Source organism: Taudactylus pleione, unplaced genomic scaffold (assembly GCF_031769625.1).
Source record: "Taudactylus pleione unplaced genomic scaffold, aTauple2 ptg000018l, whole genome shotgun sequence".
Taxonomy (NCBI): domain Eukaryota; kingdom Metazoa; phylum Chordata; class Amphibia; order Anura; family Myobatrachidae; genus Taudactylus; species Taudactylus pleione.
Genome location: NW_028284420.1, coordinates 7557964 through 7579067, shown reverse-complemented (window position 1 = coordinate 7579067; position 21104 = coordinate 7557964). Strand labels below are relative to the sequence as shown.

The 21104-nt window shown below is 46.2% G+C and overlaps 1 protein-coding gene across 1 annotated transcript in view; it reads right to left on the bottom strand.

Moving 5' to 3' along the window:
- Positions 1-21104, bottom strand: part of LOC148540641 (uncharacterized protein C17orf113-like) — a 365515-nt gene that overhangs the window by 57438 nt on the left and 286973 nt on the right. The window contains exon 3 of the mRNA XM_088442471.1: positions 7133-7266. Within this exon, the coding sequence (XP_088298597.1) occupies positions 7133-7266 (134 nt within the window). The remainder of the gene's footprint in view (positions 1-7132; positions 7267-21104) is intronic.

Genomic DNA, 21104 nt, shown 5'->3' with positions numbered 1-21104 from the left:
GGGCCCTGATAACACCTCTCACCCTTCCAGCTTTATGCCTAGAAGACAGATGCACCTGTCTCCTTGGCTAAATAGTTTCGCAAAGAAATACGATCGGCCTTAAAACGCAGCCTCTCTCCTGACAGTCATCCTAGAGATAAGATAATCTTGCTAAGCCTCAGGCCAGGAGCGAGGACAATGCTGGTATTATAGATTGGGAAAAGTCATCTAACAAAGGCTCCATTCTCTGTCTATTTATTTATTTATTTTACTCTTAATAGAAGACTTTATATCTGCAGAAATTATTTCTGTCCACAGGGGTTGCAGATATACTGTTTGGTGACTTCTATAATGCATACGTACATCCTTCTCATCCTTTCTGATAGAATAATCGACTTGTGCAAACTGAAAAACTGCCTATACAATGGCTGATCCGATGCACTGACCATCCAGGCTGATGCCAAACTTGGCAAACTCATGCCGAGTTGAGTGTACGGCCACTAGCATAGAATAAGCCAATCTCTACTGTGCATAAATAAAAAGGATACGTCTACGTCCCTTACTCCCTTTACACTTGGAGACTCGCAATAGGAGAGAGAAGAAAAACAGACCGAGTACAATTACACGCATAACACTGGCTTCTAGGGACTGCATCGGCTGCAGCCCCTGGAAGCCATGTACGGCTGCCCGAATGGCAGAGCAGCATTTTCCACTGAAAGCAGCTCTCTGCTAATCACAGCCTGGACTGGCAGTCCCAGGAGGAGAAAACGCCCTGAGGCTGCTTGTCCTTCCAGTGCCAGTGCCAGTCACAATATAGCCAAGTGCAGTCACGGACTACAACTGGCTCACTGAGGTGACAGATTTTACAGGGTTGGGGGGCTGCAGCCACTGGAGACATGCACAAAGCAGCTGCATCTGTGACCGCATTGTATGCTTGTATATAGCTGCAGATTTCTGACTGTATTTAGCGTTGCCTACATCTATGTTGCTACACTGCCCCTATACACTGGCTTATGAGAGCAAATTCGCCTAATTGAAAATGGAAGCAGACGTTAGCTTTTTGTGCTTACGAGGTTTGTGTGTGTAAGGGTATCTGGTTATAAATCTGAATATAAACTTTGCATATAAGCGACTTGTGCAGAGCTCGACGCATCCTGAGATGCCTCTGGTTCAGCATATGGGTGTTTTTAATACAATATATTTACATGCAGATTTTTAGCACATATTTGTGATGCTAATGCATCCAACTCAGTATGTTTGTCCAAATTTGCGAGAAAGTTGGGAGCTGTTCTACTACCACACACCGTGTCTCCATGGCATATGACATAGAAACATTTAATTTGTCTCAAAAAACATGCCTACCAAGGGGTTGATCATGTCCCAGCCCCACTTTGGACACCTCCTATGTAAAAGAAGCGCAGTACAACTGATGGGTGGTACTGCGCTTCTCTCTCTCTTTTTTTTCTTTCTGACCTTGGTCTTAGTGTGGGGCTCAGCATCTCCCCAGAAGCTGCAGTCCTGTGGGTTGTCCATTCAATTTATTGACTTATTACATCTATTTCTCAAATACCCACAACTTTTTGACGCTCTCCATTTGTTTCTCTATCTCCTATGTAAGAGGTATATCCAATTTCATTGACAAAAGTCCAGATGGACATCCAACCAATTTGGGGGATGTAGTGAGTATGCCGGCGGACAGGATGCCGGCCATCAAAATCCCATCATGGGAAGGCCGACCCAGGACTAACGATAGGTGTCGAAATCTCAACGCCGGAATCTCGACTGCCACCATCCCTACTGAAGGTACACCGGGGCCTGGGAGGGTTAGGTTTAGGCACCACAGCGGGGTTAGGGTTAGGCACCAATGAGGGAGGATTAGGGTTAGGCACCACTTGAGGGGGTTAGGCACTAATGGGGGACTATTAGGTTCAGGCACCTAGGGGGGAGGGTTAGGTTAGGCACTAATGGGAAGGGTTAGGGTTCGGGGTGGGGAGGGTAAGGGTGCCTGGTGGGGAGGGTTAGTGTGCAAGAAGAGATGGTTAGGGGAAGAAGGCGGGAGGGTTAGTATACTTACCCGACCCCTGTTGGGATACCGAGCATCGGAATGACGCTGTCTGCATTTTGACAGTAGGCATCCCGACTGCCGGTATTTCATACCCAACCCCAATTTAGGGCCAAATAAATAATCACTATGCTTATTATAGTCCTTTCAAGCTTATATCATAACCTCACAAGCAGGTAGTCCTAAACAAATTTCAATTGTCTACAACAGTAGACAAACTCAGGGCCTGATGCAGATATGTATGCTAATGCAATCGCATCTGTGAACCCATACACAGATACCGGCCCTGATTCAGAGACGCTCGCTGCTGGCGGGCGCTCGCTCTGAATGTGAGCAGATTTTTTTTCCGGCCGCTCGTAAAGCTGTGGGAGACCACCCACAGCTTGTGCGAGCGGCTAGGAGACCATTGTGACGAAACCCTGGGGTAGGGTCTAGCTGCCGCAAGCCCGAGTGGACTTCCTGCTCTAATAGAGCAGGAAGTCTACTACTGACATCAGTAGTGATGTCAGTAAGCCCTCCTACAAATGCCAGGTGTTCCTAAGGGAACACCTGCGTTTGTCCGGCCACCCACCCTACCCGCCCACAAAACAGGGCAAGCTGTCAATCAACATCGACAGCCACCCCGTCTTGTTGCGAGCCCCGTAGCGACTGAACTTCAGTCGCTCAGCGGGGTTCGCGCATGCCGGACGCGGCGCGTGCACAGTGGGTGACCATCGGGCCACTTGCGAGCGCACACCGCTTGCGAGTGGCTCTGAAATGGGCCCACTGTGCGAAAATATGCTGGAAATGTATTGTATCGCCAGCTTTGCAGATCCAAGCAAATGCGTACAAATACACAGCGGTGTTAATCTGAGTAACCCTATGGTCGCGCAGAACAGCAGCAAGGTTTTGAGACACTGGTGTTAAGTTTTCTGCGTATGGGGTCGCAGTAGTATGCTGATGCATGCCCCAAAAACGGGTGCGACACGTGTGCTGCCACTTCCCGTAAACGTCCCCAAACAGTGTCTGAATGTCAATCATGTTGCAAAGAAATCCTCACTGCGATAGGCATCTGTAAGGTATCTTGGTGGTTGCGCAGTGCGACTGTGACGCATGCACAGTCGGCCGATAATCTTTCAACTGCATAAATATCGGCACTGCATCCACATTTGAATCAGGCCCTCATTCCTCAGGGCATCCTAACAGTTCAGGTTTTAAGGCTATCCATGCATATGCACAGGTGCCTTAATTAGTACCTCAGTAAGTTTGATTCAACCATCTGTGCTTAAGCATAATACCTAGACTGTTAGGGTGACTTTGTGATACCCCACATTTTGTGAGGTCTCACTTTTATTGGTACCCGATTTGGAAACGACTATTGAGGCCGCAGGGAAACAAGACTGTCAGAAACTACACTCCCCAGAATGCATTGCAGGAGTGCAGAGAAAAAAAATCAGGCCAATAAATGACAGTTGGAGGGAGGGCAAAACTCACCACCAACTATTGCAATAGTTTCCTTACTGGTCCCAAAACAGACTCTCACCATTACAATCTAATACTTGCTAAACATTCATTGTCTGCTAATCCACTCTGTCAGTCCCTCCTTGGTTACCTATTTTATATCGCATTCAATATAAAATACTTTTACTTACACATAAGGCTATTAACCAAACTACACCAACATACATCTCTTCGGTATGGTTATGTAATGCTGGCTGTCGGGATACCTACTGTCAAAATACCTACAGCGGCATTCTGATGGTTGGTATTGTATCCCGACAGGGGTCGGGTAAGTGTACTTACCCTCCCCCTTATCCTCCCTTCTTGTAGCCTAACCCTAACCTTCCCCACCCCACACCCTAACCCTCCCTGTTAGTGCCTATACCTAATTCTCTCCCCTTCGTGCCTAACCCTAATCCCCCCCAGTAGTGACTAGCCCTAACCCCCTCCTAGGGGTGCAAAACCCTAACTCTCCCCCCAAATAAAGCCCAACAGCAACCCCACTATGGTACCCTAACCTATCCCTCCCCCCTCCCCCCCCCACGGCTAACAGTTAAGAGGTCCCGGACTTACCTGGTTCGGGATGGCGTCTGTCTACGGCGTCGGGATTAAGATAGGTGTCGGTATTTCGACGCCTATTTTAAGTCCCGTGTCTGACTTCCAGTGTCAGGATTCAGACCGACGGTATGCCATCCGCTGGTCTGCTAACTACATCCCATCTCTTCACTTATTTCAAAATATCTCCCAACTTGACCTCTCTGCTCTGCACAAGATCTGCAGAGCAGATCTCCACATGCATCACCTGTTCCCATTCACGCTTACAGGACTTTTTTCTGGCTGCACACACTCTGTGGAGTGCCTTCCCACACACAATTAGACTTTTCTCTAGTCTTCAAACCTTCAAGCATTCCCTGAAAACTCATCTCTTCAGGTAAGCTTATCAAATTCCAGAACCACTATACAGTCCATACATAACTTTTCATATTTTCTCTCTTTCTTCACTTTTACATTCTCCTGACCCTTGGCTAACATTCCTGTGTGACGGGTCATACAGCCCACCAAGAACCTCTGCAATCTGGCTGGACAATTATTCTATAGGTAGCCCCTATCCTTGTTTATCAATGCCTAATTTGCTATAGATTGTAAGCTTGCGAGCAGGTACCTCTTACCTCTATGTATGTCTGTTATTATTACCTAGTCTTGTTTTATAACTGTTTGTTTGGAATTATAAAGCGCAACAGAATATGCTGCACTATAGAAGTAACTGATAATGATAATAAGTAGTAAAAACAGTCCAGTTAGTGCTAACTAAGGCCCTGATTCAGAGCCGGACGCTCTGACCAGAGCGCTCGCTCTGAATCAGGGCCCACCTCCATTAAAATGGAGCGTCCTCCTGGACGCTCGTATAGCTGTGGGTCACCACCCACAGCATATACGAGCGTACAAAAAGATGGTCGCGATGGTCTTGACCATCGCGACCATCGGAACTGCGATTGAAAGCCTGCGGTTGGGTTTCCCAACCGCAAGGCCAGGAGTGATTTTGGCTCTATCAGAGCCAAAATCACTCCCACTGACATCACTAGTGATGTCAGTGGGGCCGGCTTCAGACGGTAGGCGTTCCCTTGGGAACGCCTCCGTCTGGCAGGCACGCCCACCAAAGGGGGCGTGCTGTCAGTCACCATCGACAGCACGCCCCCTTTGGTGAGACACTCCGAGCGAAGGAAAGTCCTTCGCTCGACGGGTCTCGCGCATGCGCACGACGGAGCTCCCTCTGTCGTGCGCATGCGCAGTGGGGAACATCGACCCACTTGCGAGCGTACTGCCGCTCGCGAGTGGGTCTGAATGACCCCCTAAGTGTATTGAAGTATATATATTTATAGAGTTGTTTGTGTGAAGAGATTTACTTAGCAATGAAAGATTGAGGTGTGTTATAAAACTTATCTCGGAAATGTCATTCTCCTAGAAATTTAGTATTTTATTGTTGAATAATTATTACTATGAAAATCTAATGTCATATTGCGTCTTTAACATTGCTGAGAGTCTGGAAATATTTTAGCGATCATACCAAAAAGTAAGAGTACATTTTTATACATTTCCCTGTTTGTGCTTTTACTTTGTCTGGAAGGTGAGTCCTTGCCTCTGTGTTAGGGTGTGGAGAAGAGGAATAACTAGTGCGTTGCTGAAGGTTGGTGTCAGAGCAAGAAGCTGAATCCTCATATCCTTCCTGTACTGGGTAACATTAGGCCTGTGTTATCCATAATAACAACTATAAATATATTTGGGAGAATATGAGAATTAAGTTTGGGAAACCCTGCTCTACAGTCTAACTAGATGATGTAGTTCTCATTAATCCCACCACGGCCCTAATTATGGGCCTCATTCACGGATGTACGTAAACTTGATGGTTTGCGTACATCTCTGATGTTAGAAGATTGGCGCATGCGCATGTGCCGGTCTTCTACTGCAGGATCTCTCGCAGTTCCCCAAAGCCGAAGTCTGATTGACAGGCTGCGGCCATTTGGGGGCATGAAGTGGGTGGAGCTGGCCTGCGTTTCCAGAAACAGGGGCGTTGGGGCCACGGTCTACGGCTTCTGACGGAGACTTCCTCACTCCGACTGAGCAGGTCCATTGCCCATTCTGAGTAAGCTTTAGCTTTCTCAGATGGCGATTATTGTGATGGTCACTATGGTGATCCGATGCTGCGTCTTCGGATGAAGCATTTGGTTTGCAGATGCTGAAAAGAGGCATCTTTTTCCTACAGCCGTACCCTGCTGCATTACCATATGTTAGCATCACTGCTGCGTCGCTAACTCCGTGCATCTCTGAATCAGGCCCTATGTGGAGTTTGCATATACTCCCCGTGCTTGCGTGGTTTTCCACCAGGTGCTCAAGTTTCCTCCCACAACCCAAAAATATACTTATAAAGTAATAAAAAAAAATAATTAACCCTAGTGTGCATGCATATGTACATGCGGTAGAAAATATAGATTGTAAACTCTGCTGGGTCAGACACTGATGTGAATGGCCAAACATTCTCAAACAATGAAGTCAACAAACCAAAACAGGCTAAGCGAAAATTCCATTGGTAGTATATCTAGACAGTTTTTTGTCCAGATTCTTAAATATATCTAGAAAAGTTGGACCCTTATTGAAAGCTACGGTCATACAGATAGTATTGGACATTGGTACATCATTCATGGGCCAGTGCTGTGTGACAACCTTTTCTTGCCAGACAGCCCCACAGTCATGGTGTAATTAGTGAATACAGTTTTCATCCAAAGCCCCTGTGATTAGATAATCTCAATGTCACTTGAGAATGTAGGTTACAAAGTGGACTAACCTTAATGGTATGGTCATAAGGTTGGATAAGGGATGTGGTCTGGTCCTGTGTTCCCCAAATATTCTACCACATTCTCTACCAGACCAGATTTAGCTGGACCGGTGATATGACAGAGATTGAGGTTAGGGATGGGGAGTTGGGAAAAGCATAAAAGTTTATAGGTCTACATCAACTTTCTTAAAAAATGTGAGTTCCAGAGTGGAGAGAAGCAGTTTGTTAGTACCACCAAAATCATCTCTGGTAAGTGCAGCCATAATTACATATATACCCACCGCATTAAAGTTGGGGAAGAGGCTAAGCGCATTGATCCTGAATGTGAGAAGGTGTTTGATGTCCAAATGTGTCTGGATTGGTCTGCTGGGGATCCCTAGAGAAGCCAACAATGGACCAGCAGGCGTGGGCGCACCTAGAACAGAAGAAGTTTACATTCACTTACAAAAAAAAAGCCAGTTATCTATTTACTTTTTACTGTAGCAAAACAATAAACTGGCGATAACAACAGTAAAGTGAGAAGTTGTGATGTTTTTAAAGGAGACATTAATTGACCGGTAAAGCTTAAATAAAATGAGACAAAAACACCCCAATAGCCTGTAAATGAAATGAAACAGACAAATATTTCCATTCACTAACTGAGACCTAAGCACAAATCTTGATATACAATTATATGATATAATTTCTATATACAAAAATATTAAAGAAATTGACCATATAGATGGTCTACAAACAGGAGAGGGCAGACCTCCTGAGAAAGAGACAACCAAAACAATATGACTGTATGGAGTGCTGAAATTGTCACAAATAATCACTGATGAACTAACTCATACAGGATACAAACTCTATTCAGTAAAATCAGTAATAAAAACATGATATTCACACATGCACATACACATTGCCATCACAATTAAACAGAACAATAAAAAATATATATAGTGATCAGAGATCATATATAGCACTACGGACATTTGTCAGAAACAATTACGATAGATTAAATAAACTATCATTCATGTATTCACTGAGACTCATTACAAGGATTAAAGTCAAAACAATACCCCAAACAATACTTAGCAGACAAGCTGGTAAAGACTGAATAATAATTATTTAAGTCTGACTGGTATTGTCTCTCAAAAATGTAATAAGAGGAATCTTTACCACTGAGGTATTTTGAAAAAAAGTTGGGAATGTAGCAGGCCGCATTTATTATACTGTAATAATATCCAATGGGCCAATAGAGACCGTAATGTGCAATAAGCATTTGGCTGCAGGGAAAGGACATACAGTATTATGCCAGAAATTTTATTTATTTATTTTATTGGACTTTTTTGCCCCCAAAACAAAAATACTTTTTTGGGGTGATCTAAGGACTTTTTTAAGCTTTAACACAGTTTACCTTTGGGGGACTGCCCAAAGGGTGCAGGGGGGTTCCCGCAGCTTTGCACCCCAATTCTGCACTTTTTTTCAAAACCTATTCATAGGCGAAAATTTATCGCAGGTCCCATTGCAATGAGTTTCCCCACCGGCGAAAAAATTTTGGAATAGAATACAGAGCAAACTTTTCACATGGCGAAATTATGTCACTGGCTATACTTTTCCGCAGACACTGACTTATCGCGGCTAATTAAATACGGCCCATAGTGTCAAAGGAGCACAACATACAATACCAGCACTTTAGCCTACAGCTCCTTAGTGTGTGGCTTTGGTTACAGGCTCAGGGCCTGACTCAGAGCCGGACGCTCTGACCAGAGCGCTCGCTCTGAATCAGGGCCGTCCTATTTAAATTTGGAGCGGCCTTTTGGACGCTCGCATAGCTGTGGGTTACCACCCACAGCCTATGCGAGTGTCCATGATGATGGTCGCGATGGTCAAGACCATCGCGACCATCGGGCCTACGACGAGACCCTGCGGTATCGAGCCAAAATCACTCACACTGACATCACTAATGATGTCAGTGGGGCCGGACCCAGACGGTAGGCGTTCCCATGGGAACGCCTCCATCTGGCAGCCATGCCCCCGGCACGCCCACCAAAGGGGGCGTGCTGTCAATCACCATCGACAGCGTGCCCCCTTTGGTGCGATACCCGGAGCGACAGCTTGGCTGTCGCTATCCGGGTCTCGCGCATGCGCACGACGGAGCTCCCTCCGTCGTGCGCATGCGCATTTGGGTACCATCGAGACGCTTGCGAACGTCCTGCGCTCGCGAGCGGGTCTGAATGAGACCCTCAGTTCTCAATGGAGTTAGTACTGACCATTGTTACCATTCTGAAGAAAAACGTGTAACACTGGAGAAACGCATTAAGAAAAGGCTGTCTAACTTGAGATGTGTAATTAGCGGAACATCCTGGGACCAACCAAGAGTACAGGAGACTCAATAGATGCCAATCATCTATGCTGTAACCTGCACGGTGGGACTGCAGAGTGGCAGTTATGCAGGTCAGAGCTAACTCCATCGAGCACTGAGTTTGATGCTGTAGTCACAGTACCACAGCTTGGTAAATCTCTCAATATAGCAGCCCCAATAGAAACCTATGGGGCTGCTTGTGCAAGCAAAAATGGCGGAGCGCAGCAGATATCTCCGATATGTGCTATTGTCTCCCCTCTAGATCATTTCTGGGTATGCTTCTTAGACCTTTGGCCTATTTATCAAAGCCCCCTGCTGGTGAAGGCTATCATATATAACAAAAGAGCAACAATGGGCATATTACCCATTAATAATGCAGCTGAACAAAATCCACATTCTGCTCATATTGTGTGAGTGCTCCTGAAAGAAATGTCTAGCAATAGAAATGGGGATGTTGGTGTGTTGTAGAGTTATAGGGGCCCAATGTGAGAACACCCCTTTACAGCCCAGTTTTGCCTCCTAGGTTACAAATAGAGATGTTAATACAATTCACACCAATAAGTCAAAGAAAGTTTATTATGTGTGCCTTGATAAAGAAGGCTTATAAAATGTACTTCGACTGTTTTCTTGGTGACCAGGCTGAAATCTGGACACCCCATATACTTAGCATAATCTGCTCAACTAATCTTGCAGAATGGTTGAAATGGCCGTATGATGCCGTTCGCTGGCCCAATAGTATAGCGTGAGTCTAAGAATCACTGTACTGACTGGTGAAAATATATTTATTCATATTTTGCTTGTAGAGTATATATTGGCTGCTTTTACATGTAGCCCACAAATGCTGGACAACTTTATTTTTAACACTGCAATTTAGATTTGAGTTTGGACACACCCCTCCCAAATATAAACCTCTTCACATTATAAATCTGCCCTACTGCAGTGCAGCATAGTTTTACTTGCTTTTTTTTTTTTGCTTTGCTTCCAACTTATAACCAGGCCCTATATGCTTACACATGTGATGGGTACAAGATCAGTGAGAGCAATTTCGCCTTCTGAGACTAATGCTGTGCGACCAGCATCAGATCAGATTCACCATCCGACTCCCCGGAGCTCCCTGGCAGTGACGGCGGCACGATTTGTTGCTCTTAGCACACGATCTGTCGTGTGCCTCACGTGCTCATCAGGGAAAAGGTAATTGAAATTACATGAATGGACGCACGATGCATCGCATGCACATAAATAAACGGTACGATCTGCACATGATAGGATGGAACATATGCGATGCACATCTGATCATACGATCTGTTTATAGGAGATGCGGGAGTGCACATCGGATCATATCTTACTCCAAAAGTACACGATTTCCACAGGATCCTTCGTAAGACTCGTAGAAAATCGGGCAATCGGACCGAAATAGTGCAGGTGTATGGCCAGCATCACCCTGCTGACTCTAGCTACAGCAAGTTGCCCTACCCTAACACCTGTACTTCTTACTCCCTGTTTATGGTTTTACTGCAGTACACTCACTGGTGTGTATTGTATTTATGCTTTGTACTCACTGGTGTGTATTGTATTTATGCTTTTTACTCACTGGTGTGTATTGTATTTATGCTTTGTACTCACTGGTGTGTATTGTATTTCTGCTTTGTACTCACTGGTGTGTATTGTATTTCCGCTTTGTACTCACTGGTGTGCATTGTATTTCTGCTTTGCACTCACTGGTGTGTATTGTATTTATGCTTTGCACTCACTGGTGTGTATTGTATTTCTGCTTTGCACTCACTGGTGTGTATTGTATTTCTGCTTTGCACTCACTGGTGTGTATTGTATTTATGCTTTTTACTCACTGGTGTGTATTGTATTTCTGCTTTGTACTCACTGGTGTGTATTGTATTTCTGCTTTGTACTCACTGGTGTGTATTGTATTTCCGCTTTGTACTCACTGGTGTGCATTGTATTTCTGCTTTGTACTCACTGGTGTGTATTGTATTTCTGCTTTGCACTCACTGGTGTGTATTGTATTTCTGCTTTGCACTCACTGGTGTGTATTGTATTTCTGCTTTGCACTCACTGGTGTGTATTGTATTTCTGCTTTGCACTCACTGGTGTGTATTGTATTTATGCTTTGTACTCACTGGTGTGTATTGTATTTATGCTTTATACTCACTGGTGTGTATTGTATTTCTGCTTTGTACTCACTGGTGTGTATTGTATTTCTGCTTTGTACTCACTGGTGTGTATTGTATTTCCGCTTTGTACTCACTGGTGTGTATTGTATTTCTGCTTTGTACTCACTGGTGTGTATTGTATTTCTGCTTTGTACTCACTGGTGTGTATTGTATTTATGCTTTGCACTCACTGGTGTGTATTGTATTTCTGCTTTGTACTCACTGGTGTGTATTGTATTTCTGCTTTGCACTCACTGGTGTGTATTGTATTTATGGATTGGTTTTATGTCTAGAAACTTGTACGGCGCTGGTATACCTTGTGGTGCCTAACAAATAAAAGATGATAGTTTATGCTCCAGCTGATGGAACCTCTGACCCGGCAATATATCTGGTAAGTGAGTATATCTTGCAGTCTTCTGGCACTAGTTACTTTGGGGTTGATGTAAGTGCAGAGCCGGTACTACCATTATGCATGGTACGCAGCTGAGTAGGGCGCCACATAGTAGAGGGCACCTCAGCTGCGACCATGCGGGCCACAGGCAGACTGTGTCTCTGTGACACAGCTGCACCGCACATGTAGCCCTGACCGGACGGAGTTCGGTCAGCACTACACAGTGATAAACACACAGCCGCCGGCAGCTGTGTGTTTTTCATTTGATTAGCAGACTCTCATTGGCTACTGCGCCCACTGCCGGAGCCGGGCTGGAGCCCTCTGGCTCCCACAGGGGGTAATGGGAGAGACGTCATGACGTCTCTCCCATAATGTAGAGCGTCCCGGCCCGGGAGGACAGACTGAGGAGCGGATGGCATCGGCCGGAGCAGGAGCGGGGATTCAGGTAAGTGTTTCTATTTGTATTACATGTGTGTCTACTTGGGGGGGGGGTTACTACTGGGGCACTGCATAGGGGGGGACCTCCACTGGGGGCACAACAAGGGGGGGACTACTACAAAGGGGAACTACAAGAAGGGGGTGGCTACTACTGGGGCACTGCATGGGGGGGGACCTCCTCCACTGGGGGCACAACAATGGGGGTGGACTACTACAAAGGGAGGACTACTAGAAGGTGGTGGCAACTACTGGGGCACTGCATAGGGGGGAACCTCCACTGGGGGCACAAGGGGGACTACTACTATGGGCACTACAAGGAGGGTGGGGACTACCACTGGGGGCACTACAAGGGGGGGACTACCATTGGGGGCACTGCATCGAGGGACCACTACTGGGGGCACTATATAAAGGGCAATACTGGGGCACTGCATAGGGGGTACCACTAGTGGGGGTACTATATAAAGGGCACTGCACAGGGGGGACCACTACTGGGGGCACTGTAAAAGGGGCACTGCGTAGGGGGGCGCCAAAAAATATACTCGCTTACCAAAAAATTTGGGCTAGGGCTGGCCTTGTGTAAGTGGTACAAATCTGTGGCCACGGCAGCATGCTTACTAGCTTATGCCAATGGGAGAACCCAGCCGTGTATTTAGAAAATACATGCGACTGCATGAGGAAGCCTGTCCTGCCCACTGCTTTTCCATCTGCAGCCATCATCATTAGCATCTGGGCTTTAACTCACCTGGATGCAAAAGATCAGTCTGAAACAGGCGTCCCACCTTCATCCACAAGCTACTATCAAGCATGAAAAGTCGGCCTAGACTCCCATGACACACCTACTAGACAGCACAGATCCATGCGTTCACAAGGTCGCCAACCAGAAATCCCTATATCAAATAGTGTGGTCCATCGAAAGACAGATCAATCCATACATACTTGCAAACTCCGTCTGTGTTGCTTAAGTCTGATTTGGCACATGTGCAGCCGTGATTCTATTCTTTGGCGCATGCGCAGTATGCCAATAGCCGCAAGATCCGTCCGCATTGCCACTTGTGTATGGCTATATATATATATATGGGCAGCACAGACTGTGTGTCATGGTTAGCATTACTGCCTCACAGCTCTGAGGTCATGGGTTCGATTCCCACCATGGCCCTACCTGTGCGGAGTTTGTATATTCTCCCTGTGCTTGCGTGGGTTTCCTACGGGTGCTCCGGTTTCCTCCCACATTCCAAAAATATACTGGTAGGTTAATTGGCTCCCGACACAAATTAACCCTAGTGTGTGTGTGATAGGGTATATAGAGTGTAAGCTCCACTGGGGCAGGGACTGATGTGAATGGCCACATATTCTCTATAAAGCGCTGCGGAATATGTGTGCGCTATATAAATAACTGGTAATAAATAAATATATATATATATAATATATAATAATTAATGGTTTGTAGAAGGAAGCTTAGTATCTACACACAACTGCCTCCCACAGTCTCTATTACCTCTGCTAGCATCAGGTAGCATGGTCTGCATTTCTACCAGCATCAGAAGCTCAACAGCTGGCGCCTGGAATGGGATGCAGACGCTCGGAATACCGGTACCAGAATCCTGACAGCAGTTGGAATCCCGGCGCCAAAACCCCGACCGCCAGCATCCCGACGGTAAGCTTTAGGGAGAGGAGTAGGTTTAGGGCAGGGGTGGGGTCACACTGGGGCGGGGCCACAATCACCAGTGATTACAGCAATGCCTGGAGCATCCTGAGGATGTTCCAGGGAGCTGTAAGGGCAGCGGTGTGACCACCTGAAGCGTCCTAAGGACGCTCTAGGCGCCACTGCTGCATAAATTCTGGGCGCAGGGTGCCATTATAGGCACTCTGCCATCCAGATGAGGCTAGCAGAAAAAAACTCAGAGGACCAGACCAAATGATTCCGGGGGCCTTATACGGCCCCCGGGCCTGAGGTTCCCCTGGTTTAGGGTTAGGTACTAGGAGCAGGATTATGCTGCGGGAGGGGAGGGTTACACTGTGGGGGGGGGAGGGATAAGGTTAGGTTTCTATAGGCCTCTATACAAGGGTGCCTTGAACAATATTGCCATTCTCACAGGTTTCTACCATTTGTACTTTGGGTGTTTATTCATGTAGAACATGAACTGGCTACTGAAATATATTACTACATTTTGCATCGATGTGGTATATAGTGATGTTTTGTAGCCATTCATGTACACTTACCTGCCCGGCATCTTCCTGCAGTAACTGGCCTCTCCACGATCCCCAGGAGCAGTGAGAAGACAGACATATCGGGAGCCCCATATGTTTGCTTCCCACTGCGCATGCGCGGGAGTCTGCGAAAAGCAGGTCACGTCAGACCTACTGCAAAGAATGCTGGATGCCGGGCAGAGAGCAGGGAAGTATTCATATTCACTCCTCTTTTCATTTCGTGAATAGGCGTACTACTACTACTGTGTGGCGTAACAGCAATAAGGGGCTCTACTTTGTGATGTAATGCAAATAAGGGGCAATACTGTGTGGCGTAATGTGAAAAGGTTGTACTGCTATGCAGTGTAATGAGAATCAGATTGCACAGTGTAGTGTAATTTGAATTAGTACTATTGTGTGACCACGTTCCCACATGCTGTCCCATTTAAAGTATTGGAGGGGGGTGGGCGCCAATGCTCTTTCTGGCACAGGGCACCAAAATATATAGTAACGGCTCTGGCCTCACACATTGTTCTAAGAAGACTAAAGTGCAGAGACTAATTAAATTATGAATCTCGCAATAAGTATCATTCCTGGAATGAGGCTTAAATTCCCTCATTTTAGCTAGCACCTTCCAAAGGTTGAAGCAAATATGAGGGATGTTAAGCCCTATTTCAGGCTAAGTGCTGCAGTAATAGGCTGTATCGTCCTTATCTTCACATAGTAGAGAGATTCAGGGATCGCTCTACGTCCTTTCTTTCCTAAATGCCCAAGTTGGGGCTCATGTTGACACGTCTTGGCCAGGGTAAAATTTGTTATTCAGAAAAATGTTAAGACATTGCGGAACCACAAGATCCAGCAAATCATGGAAGCTGAGAATCGGGTGGCAAATCCTATTGGAACTTGGGCAAATAGAGGCACCAGTATTCTAGAGCATGCAGTTCCACAAAAGTATCTAACAGTAAAGAAACACACAAACCCGGATTGTTAAAGTATTTTAAATAAAATAACCACTTCCTAAAAAACCTATTTCATCTATCTATTAGGGGCCTAGTAATAAAATTGTGCTGCCCCTTTAATCTTGTGGAAACACCAGTTTCAAAATGATTATCACAAAATGTATCAAGTCCATAACTGTACAGTATATATGGTAGATATCTCCTAAATAATTGCAGAATCGGAGCATACTACCAATGTATGGGGATGTTGCGATTGTGCTATTTATCAAGCCACGAAAACTTATCGTTTTCTGACAGCTTACACCATTTTCAGATGGCATTAGCACACTCAGGCCCTGATTCAGAGCCAGACGCTCTGACAGAGCGCTCGCTCTGAATCAGGGCCGGCCTTCTTCATTTTAGAGCGGCCTCCTGGCCGCTCGTATAGCTGTGGGTGACCAGCGACCAGGAAGATGGTCGCAATGGTCAAGACCATCGCGACCATCGGGCTTGCGACGAGACCCTTGTGGTAGGGTCTCGTTGCCGCAAGCCCTGGAGTGCTTTCGGCTCTATCAGAGCCGAGAGCACTCCCACTGACATCACTTGTGATGTCAGTGGGGCCAGCCCCAGACGGTAGGCGTTCCCATGGGAACGCCTCCGTCTGGCCAGCCATGCCCCCGGCACGCCCACCAAAGAGGGCGTGCTGTCACTCACCATCGACAGCACGCCCCCTTTGTAGCAAGACCCGGAGCGACGGCTTGCCTGTCGCTATCCGGGTCTCGCGCATGCGCACGATGGAGCCGCCTCCATCGTGCGCATGTGCACTGGCCCAACATCGACCCGCTTGCGAGCGCTCAGCACTCGCGAGCGGGTCTGAATTAGGCCCTCTTTCCTGTTGAACGAGAATCTGGAGTGCAAAGAAGGATCCATTTAGATAACTCCAGCTCTCAAAGTGCGAGCTTAGGGCCTGATTCAGAGCCGGACGCTATTTGCGGACGGTCGTTCCAAAAAAGGGACTGGCTATTTAAATTGTGCGCTCGCTCATTGCGGTTTGTTGACACCTCTATGTCTGAGCGAGCGAACGAAAAATGAGCTTGCTATTTTGTAAAGACGCCCCTTTGCTGTTCGCATCACACGTCATCTCTGGTATTTATTTGATTAATCGGGTACATCGAAAGGCATCTGAACTGCTCGCAGTGCTTGTGGTAGGTTTATCCTACCGCTATCACTGCGAGCAGTTCAGGCTAAAAGACAACCAAGTGACGTGGTCGATGACACTCCTTTACTAATTATGCACTCCCATTAAACGCCCTTTTGACCGTTTGGCACGCCTGCGTTCGGATGTCCACTCCCCCGTTTTCAAGCACCTTCCCCTGTTACCACCCACAAACGGTACATTCTGTCAATCAAATTAGCAGCCCCTCACTATTTTACGAGCGCACGATTTCCGACCGCAATGACTGGTTGGCGCATGCGCATTACGACCCATATGCATGCGCAGTTGTGCTAACAACGCTCATAGCTTACGAGCAGTTCTGAATCAGGCCCTTAGGCCATGCATATGCAGTAACACTGCCGGGACAGAACTTTTGCCTCTGTCATTAGCAGTAAAAGTCAAGCTTTTAAGATTTGCTGGTTATGGGAGCAGCTGTTCAGACATAAAGGCCATGGTAAATTGCTGTGGATACCATATAAAGACATTTAAAAAATTAGCCGCTTGTTCTCCTAAATCCATTGCCTTTCTTTTATCCTAAAGCTGACTATACAAAAATAAAATAAATAAATGAGGGCATATGCTCCTAGCAGAGCCATGACATAAATCCACACTACACTATGATACGCACTAACACACCTTATTTAGCAATGCTCACACCCTATCTGGCAGCCCACAATCCTTTTGACTGCGTACAAACTGGCCACTCCTGTGATATTTGAGCACTGGTTAACAAAAAGAATGGTGATTACCTTTCCTATCCTGTATATTCATAGCATATTGGTTTTGTTTTAAGGTTACTAGTCTTGCTTCTGAATCAGTCCCTCCTTCTATATGCTACATAACATCTAGAAGGCAAAAGTTGGTTTTTTATGCTGCACGATGAGGTTTGTTTAGGTAGATACATTTAGAATATTGTTTGCTGGTGGTGCTTCTGAGGTTCAAACATCTGACTAAACAGGGGGTTTGTTTTTGCAAGAGACCCCACACAAAGAGGTTTTCTTCTTGGTTATTGCTCTCTTGCAAAAACAAACTCCCTATTTATACTACATAACATCCGGATTGGGTACATGATCCCGACGCACACAATCCCGGAGCTGGAATCCCGAAAGTTGGAAATCCCGACAAATGCAAGTGATTGAACCTTTCCCCTAACCCTTAGCCATCTTTCCCGCAACCTAACCCTAACCCTCCCCTCCCGCACCCTAACCCTCCACTCCTGAAGCCTAACCCTCCCCCTAGTGCCTAACCCTAACACTTACCATCGGAATCATAGCCGCCGGGATTCTGACTCCTATCATGATTCTGACGCCGGCATTCTGAGCGTCGGGATGCAAACTACATCCCTAACATCCCTGTGTTGCACATTGAACTCATCTGATGCAGAAGTCGACTGTTCCCTGGAGCATCTGCAATTATAGGAGCCAGATTCAAAAGTTCAAAAACCCACGGAGTGGGTGTTTATGCCATGAGTCTAGACAGGATGTAGTTATGAGACCGGTGGCCATCCCGACAGCGTAATCCCGGCAAGGGATTTAACATAGGCATGAAAAACTGAGGCCCATGTAAAACCCGACGTCGGAACACTGGACCGATCGTCCTCTCTGCCGGGTAAGTATACACTTAGCCCGGGGATGGGGAGGGTTAGGTTTAGGGACCCCCAGGGGGACTTAGGGTTAGGCACCACCCCCACCCCCCCTGGGAAAGGTTAGGGTTAGGCTAGGGGAAGGGGTGTTTAGACACTATGGTGGGAGGTTAGGTTTAGGCACCCCCCAGGAGGGTGAGGTTTAGGGTGCAGGGAGGGGGGGGGTTAGGTTTAGGCACCCATGGGGGGAGGTTAGGCACTAGGGGAGGAGGGGAGGGTTAGGGTACTTACCTCGAGGTGTCGGGATTTCGATCCGCCGTGCTGCCACTGTCAGTATTTGATCCGGCGGCTTACATAACGATTCCGTCTAGACACCCTACTTATTTTTTATTTGACTCCAAGTCTGACGCTCTTCATCATCACTGCTTGTGAGTATAAAGTAGATTCCATATATAGATGGGAGGGAAGTTGCTTCATCTCTACCATAAAAAAAAAAAAAAACATCTTGCAGCAGCCTGGCAGTGATAAAGTGACCTCTTTCTGGCAAAATGGCCCTATTGAATCCTTATCAGCATCCCCAAACTGCTTCTAACTACAGGCACAGAAACTGCAGCAAGCCCTCTCAAGCGTGGTATTGTTCAAATTAATTCACAAATCCCCCTGAGGGGAAATCTGGGAACCGTTTAAAGAGAGAAAGACTAAGTTAAATATATATTTATGGAGAGAGAAAAAATCAAGTAGGAAAATCAAATGGAGAAGATAGAGTAACAGTAGAGAATCCTCCAGGGGCAATGATGTTTAGGCCAGAGTTATAGAGGCTGGAGGTGGGTAACGATTGCAGATGGCTGGGTGCATTCAATCTGGTGCCCTGCATTTATAGCTAATTTGGTCACAGAAAGAGTGGACTCTCCATATCGAGATCAGACTATACACTGCAGAGTATAATTACACAAGGGAAATACGAGGCATATCAATTTTAAATAAGAAATATTGTTAAAATGAAAAGAATAGCTAAAATACCAGCTGCTGCAATCCTTATTGGTAAATAAATTGCAAAAGTGAAGTGGTGTTTGTGTTGAGTGGCAATGTAAACAATGCTTATTTGTAATTATGTAATAACTTCAGAATTCATTTACCTGGCAGGCAGCTTATAAAATATAATAATAATAATATTAAAGCCTAAGCATAAAACCAAATTGCAGTGTTTAGTTAATACATTTATGAGGGTAGTTCAAAAAGTAATGTAACAAGCCTTCTCACATGTGTAATATTCTCTATTTCATTCTAATTTCCTGCCAGGCCAGAGCAGGTATATCACTGCTTCCCCTCACGGCCATTACACTGCGTCTCATATCAGTCATACTGTCCCAAGATAAGTGTAAGATGGCGGAAACATGGTCAAACATGGAGGTGTGTAGTGTGATCAGATTTCTGCATCAGCAGCTGAAATTCTTTGTCAACTTGTCGAGGTGTAGTGATAATGTCATGGAAACAGGTTTGGTGCACTCTCTTTGATAACGGGAGTACGTTGAAGATGAGCAGCCCTTGTGGTCCCAAAACGCGGTCGCCGTGACCTTCTTTGCTGATTGAATTGTTTTGAATTTCTTTGAAGGTGGGGATGATGCGTGTGTCCATGTCATGGATGTTTACTTTGCCTCTGGTGTTACATGTTGCACCCGCATTTCATTGCCTGTAACAATTAAGGGTGTGCACCGGCCACTTTTCGTGTTTTGTGTTTTGGATCTGGATCTTTCTTCGTGTTTTGGATCTGGATTGGTTTTGCCAAAACCACCCTTCCGTGTTTTGGGTTCTGGGTTTTGTATCTGTATTTTTTTGAAAAAAAGCATAAAAACAGCTAAAATCACAGAATTTGTAGGTTTTTCTGCTCCTATGCTATTATTAACCTCAATAACCTTAATTTCCACTCATTTCCAGTCTATTCTGAACACCTCACACCTCACAATAGTGTTTTTATGTCCAAAAGGTTGCACCGAGGTAGCTGGATGACTATGCTAAGCGACACGAGTGGGCGGCACAAACACGTGACCCATCTAGGAGTGACACTGCAGTGGCAGACATGATGGCAGTTAGAAAAACTAGGCCCCAAACTGTACATAATGCAAAGAAAAAAAAGAGGTGCAAGATGGAATTGTCCTTGGGCCCTCCCACCCACCCTTATGTTGTATAAACAGGACATGCACACTTTAACAAATCAATCATTTCAGCGCCAGGGTCTGCCACACAACTGTGGCTGAAATGATTGGTTCGTTTGGGCCCCCACAAAACAAGCTGGCAATTAATGTGTCCCTGCACAAACTGGCTCTACGGAGGCAAGATGTCATCCTCATCCTCCTCATCCACCGATTCCTCACCCTCTTCAGTGTGTACATCCTCATCCTCACAAAGTATTAACTTGTCCCCACTTGAATCCACCACCACAGGTCCCTCTGTACCTTCTAGAGGCTGGTCTCCCTGGAAGAGCTGATAATTCATTTTGATGAACATCATCTTCTCCACATTCTGTGGAAGCAACCTCCTACGCCTTTCGATGACAAGGTTCCCGGCTGCACTAAACACTCTTTCGGAGTACACACTGGAGGGGGGGCAACTCAGGTAAAATAGAGCCAGTTTGTACAGGGGCCTCCAAATTGCCTCTTTTTCCTGCCAGTACAGGCATGGACTGTCTGACATGCCTACTTGGATGCTGTCACCGATGTAATCCTCCACCATTCTGTCATTGGTGACAGTATCATATGCAGTGACAGTAGACATGTCAGAAATTGTTGCCAGGTCCTTCAGTCCGGACCAGATGTCCAAACTTGGTCCTGCCTGCCCTGCATCACCGCCAGCGGGTTGCTTAGGATACCTAAGTTTTTTCCTTGCAGCCCCAGTTGCGGGAGAAAATGAAGGAGCCGTTGATGTGTCACGTTCCGCTTCAGCTGACAGTGTGTTCACCAGCAGGTCTTTGCACCTCTGCAGGCTTGTGTCG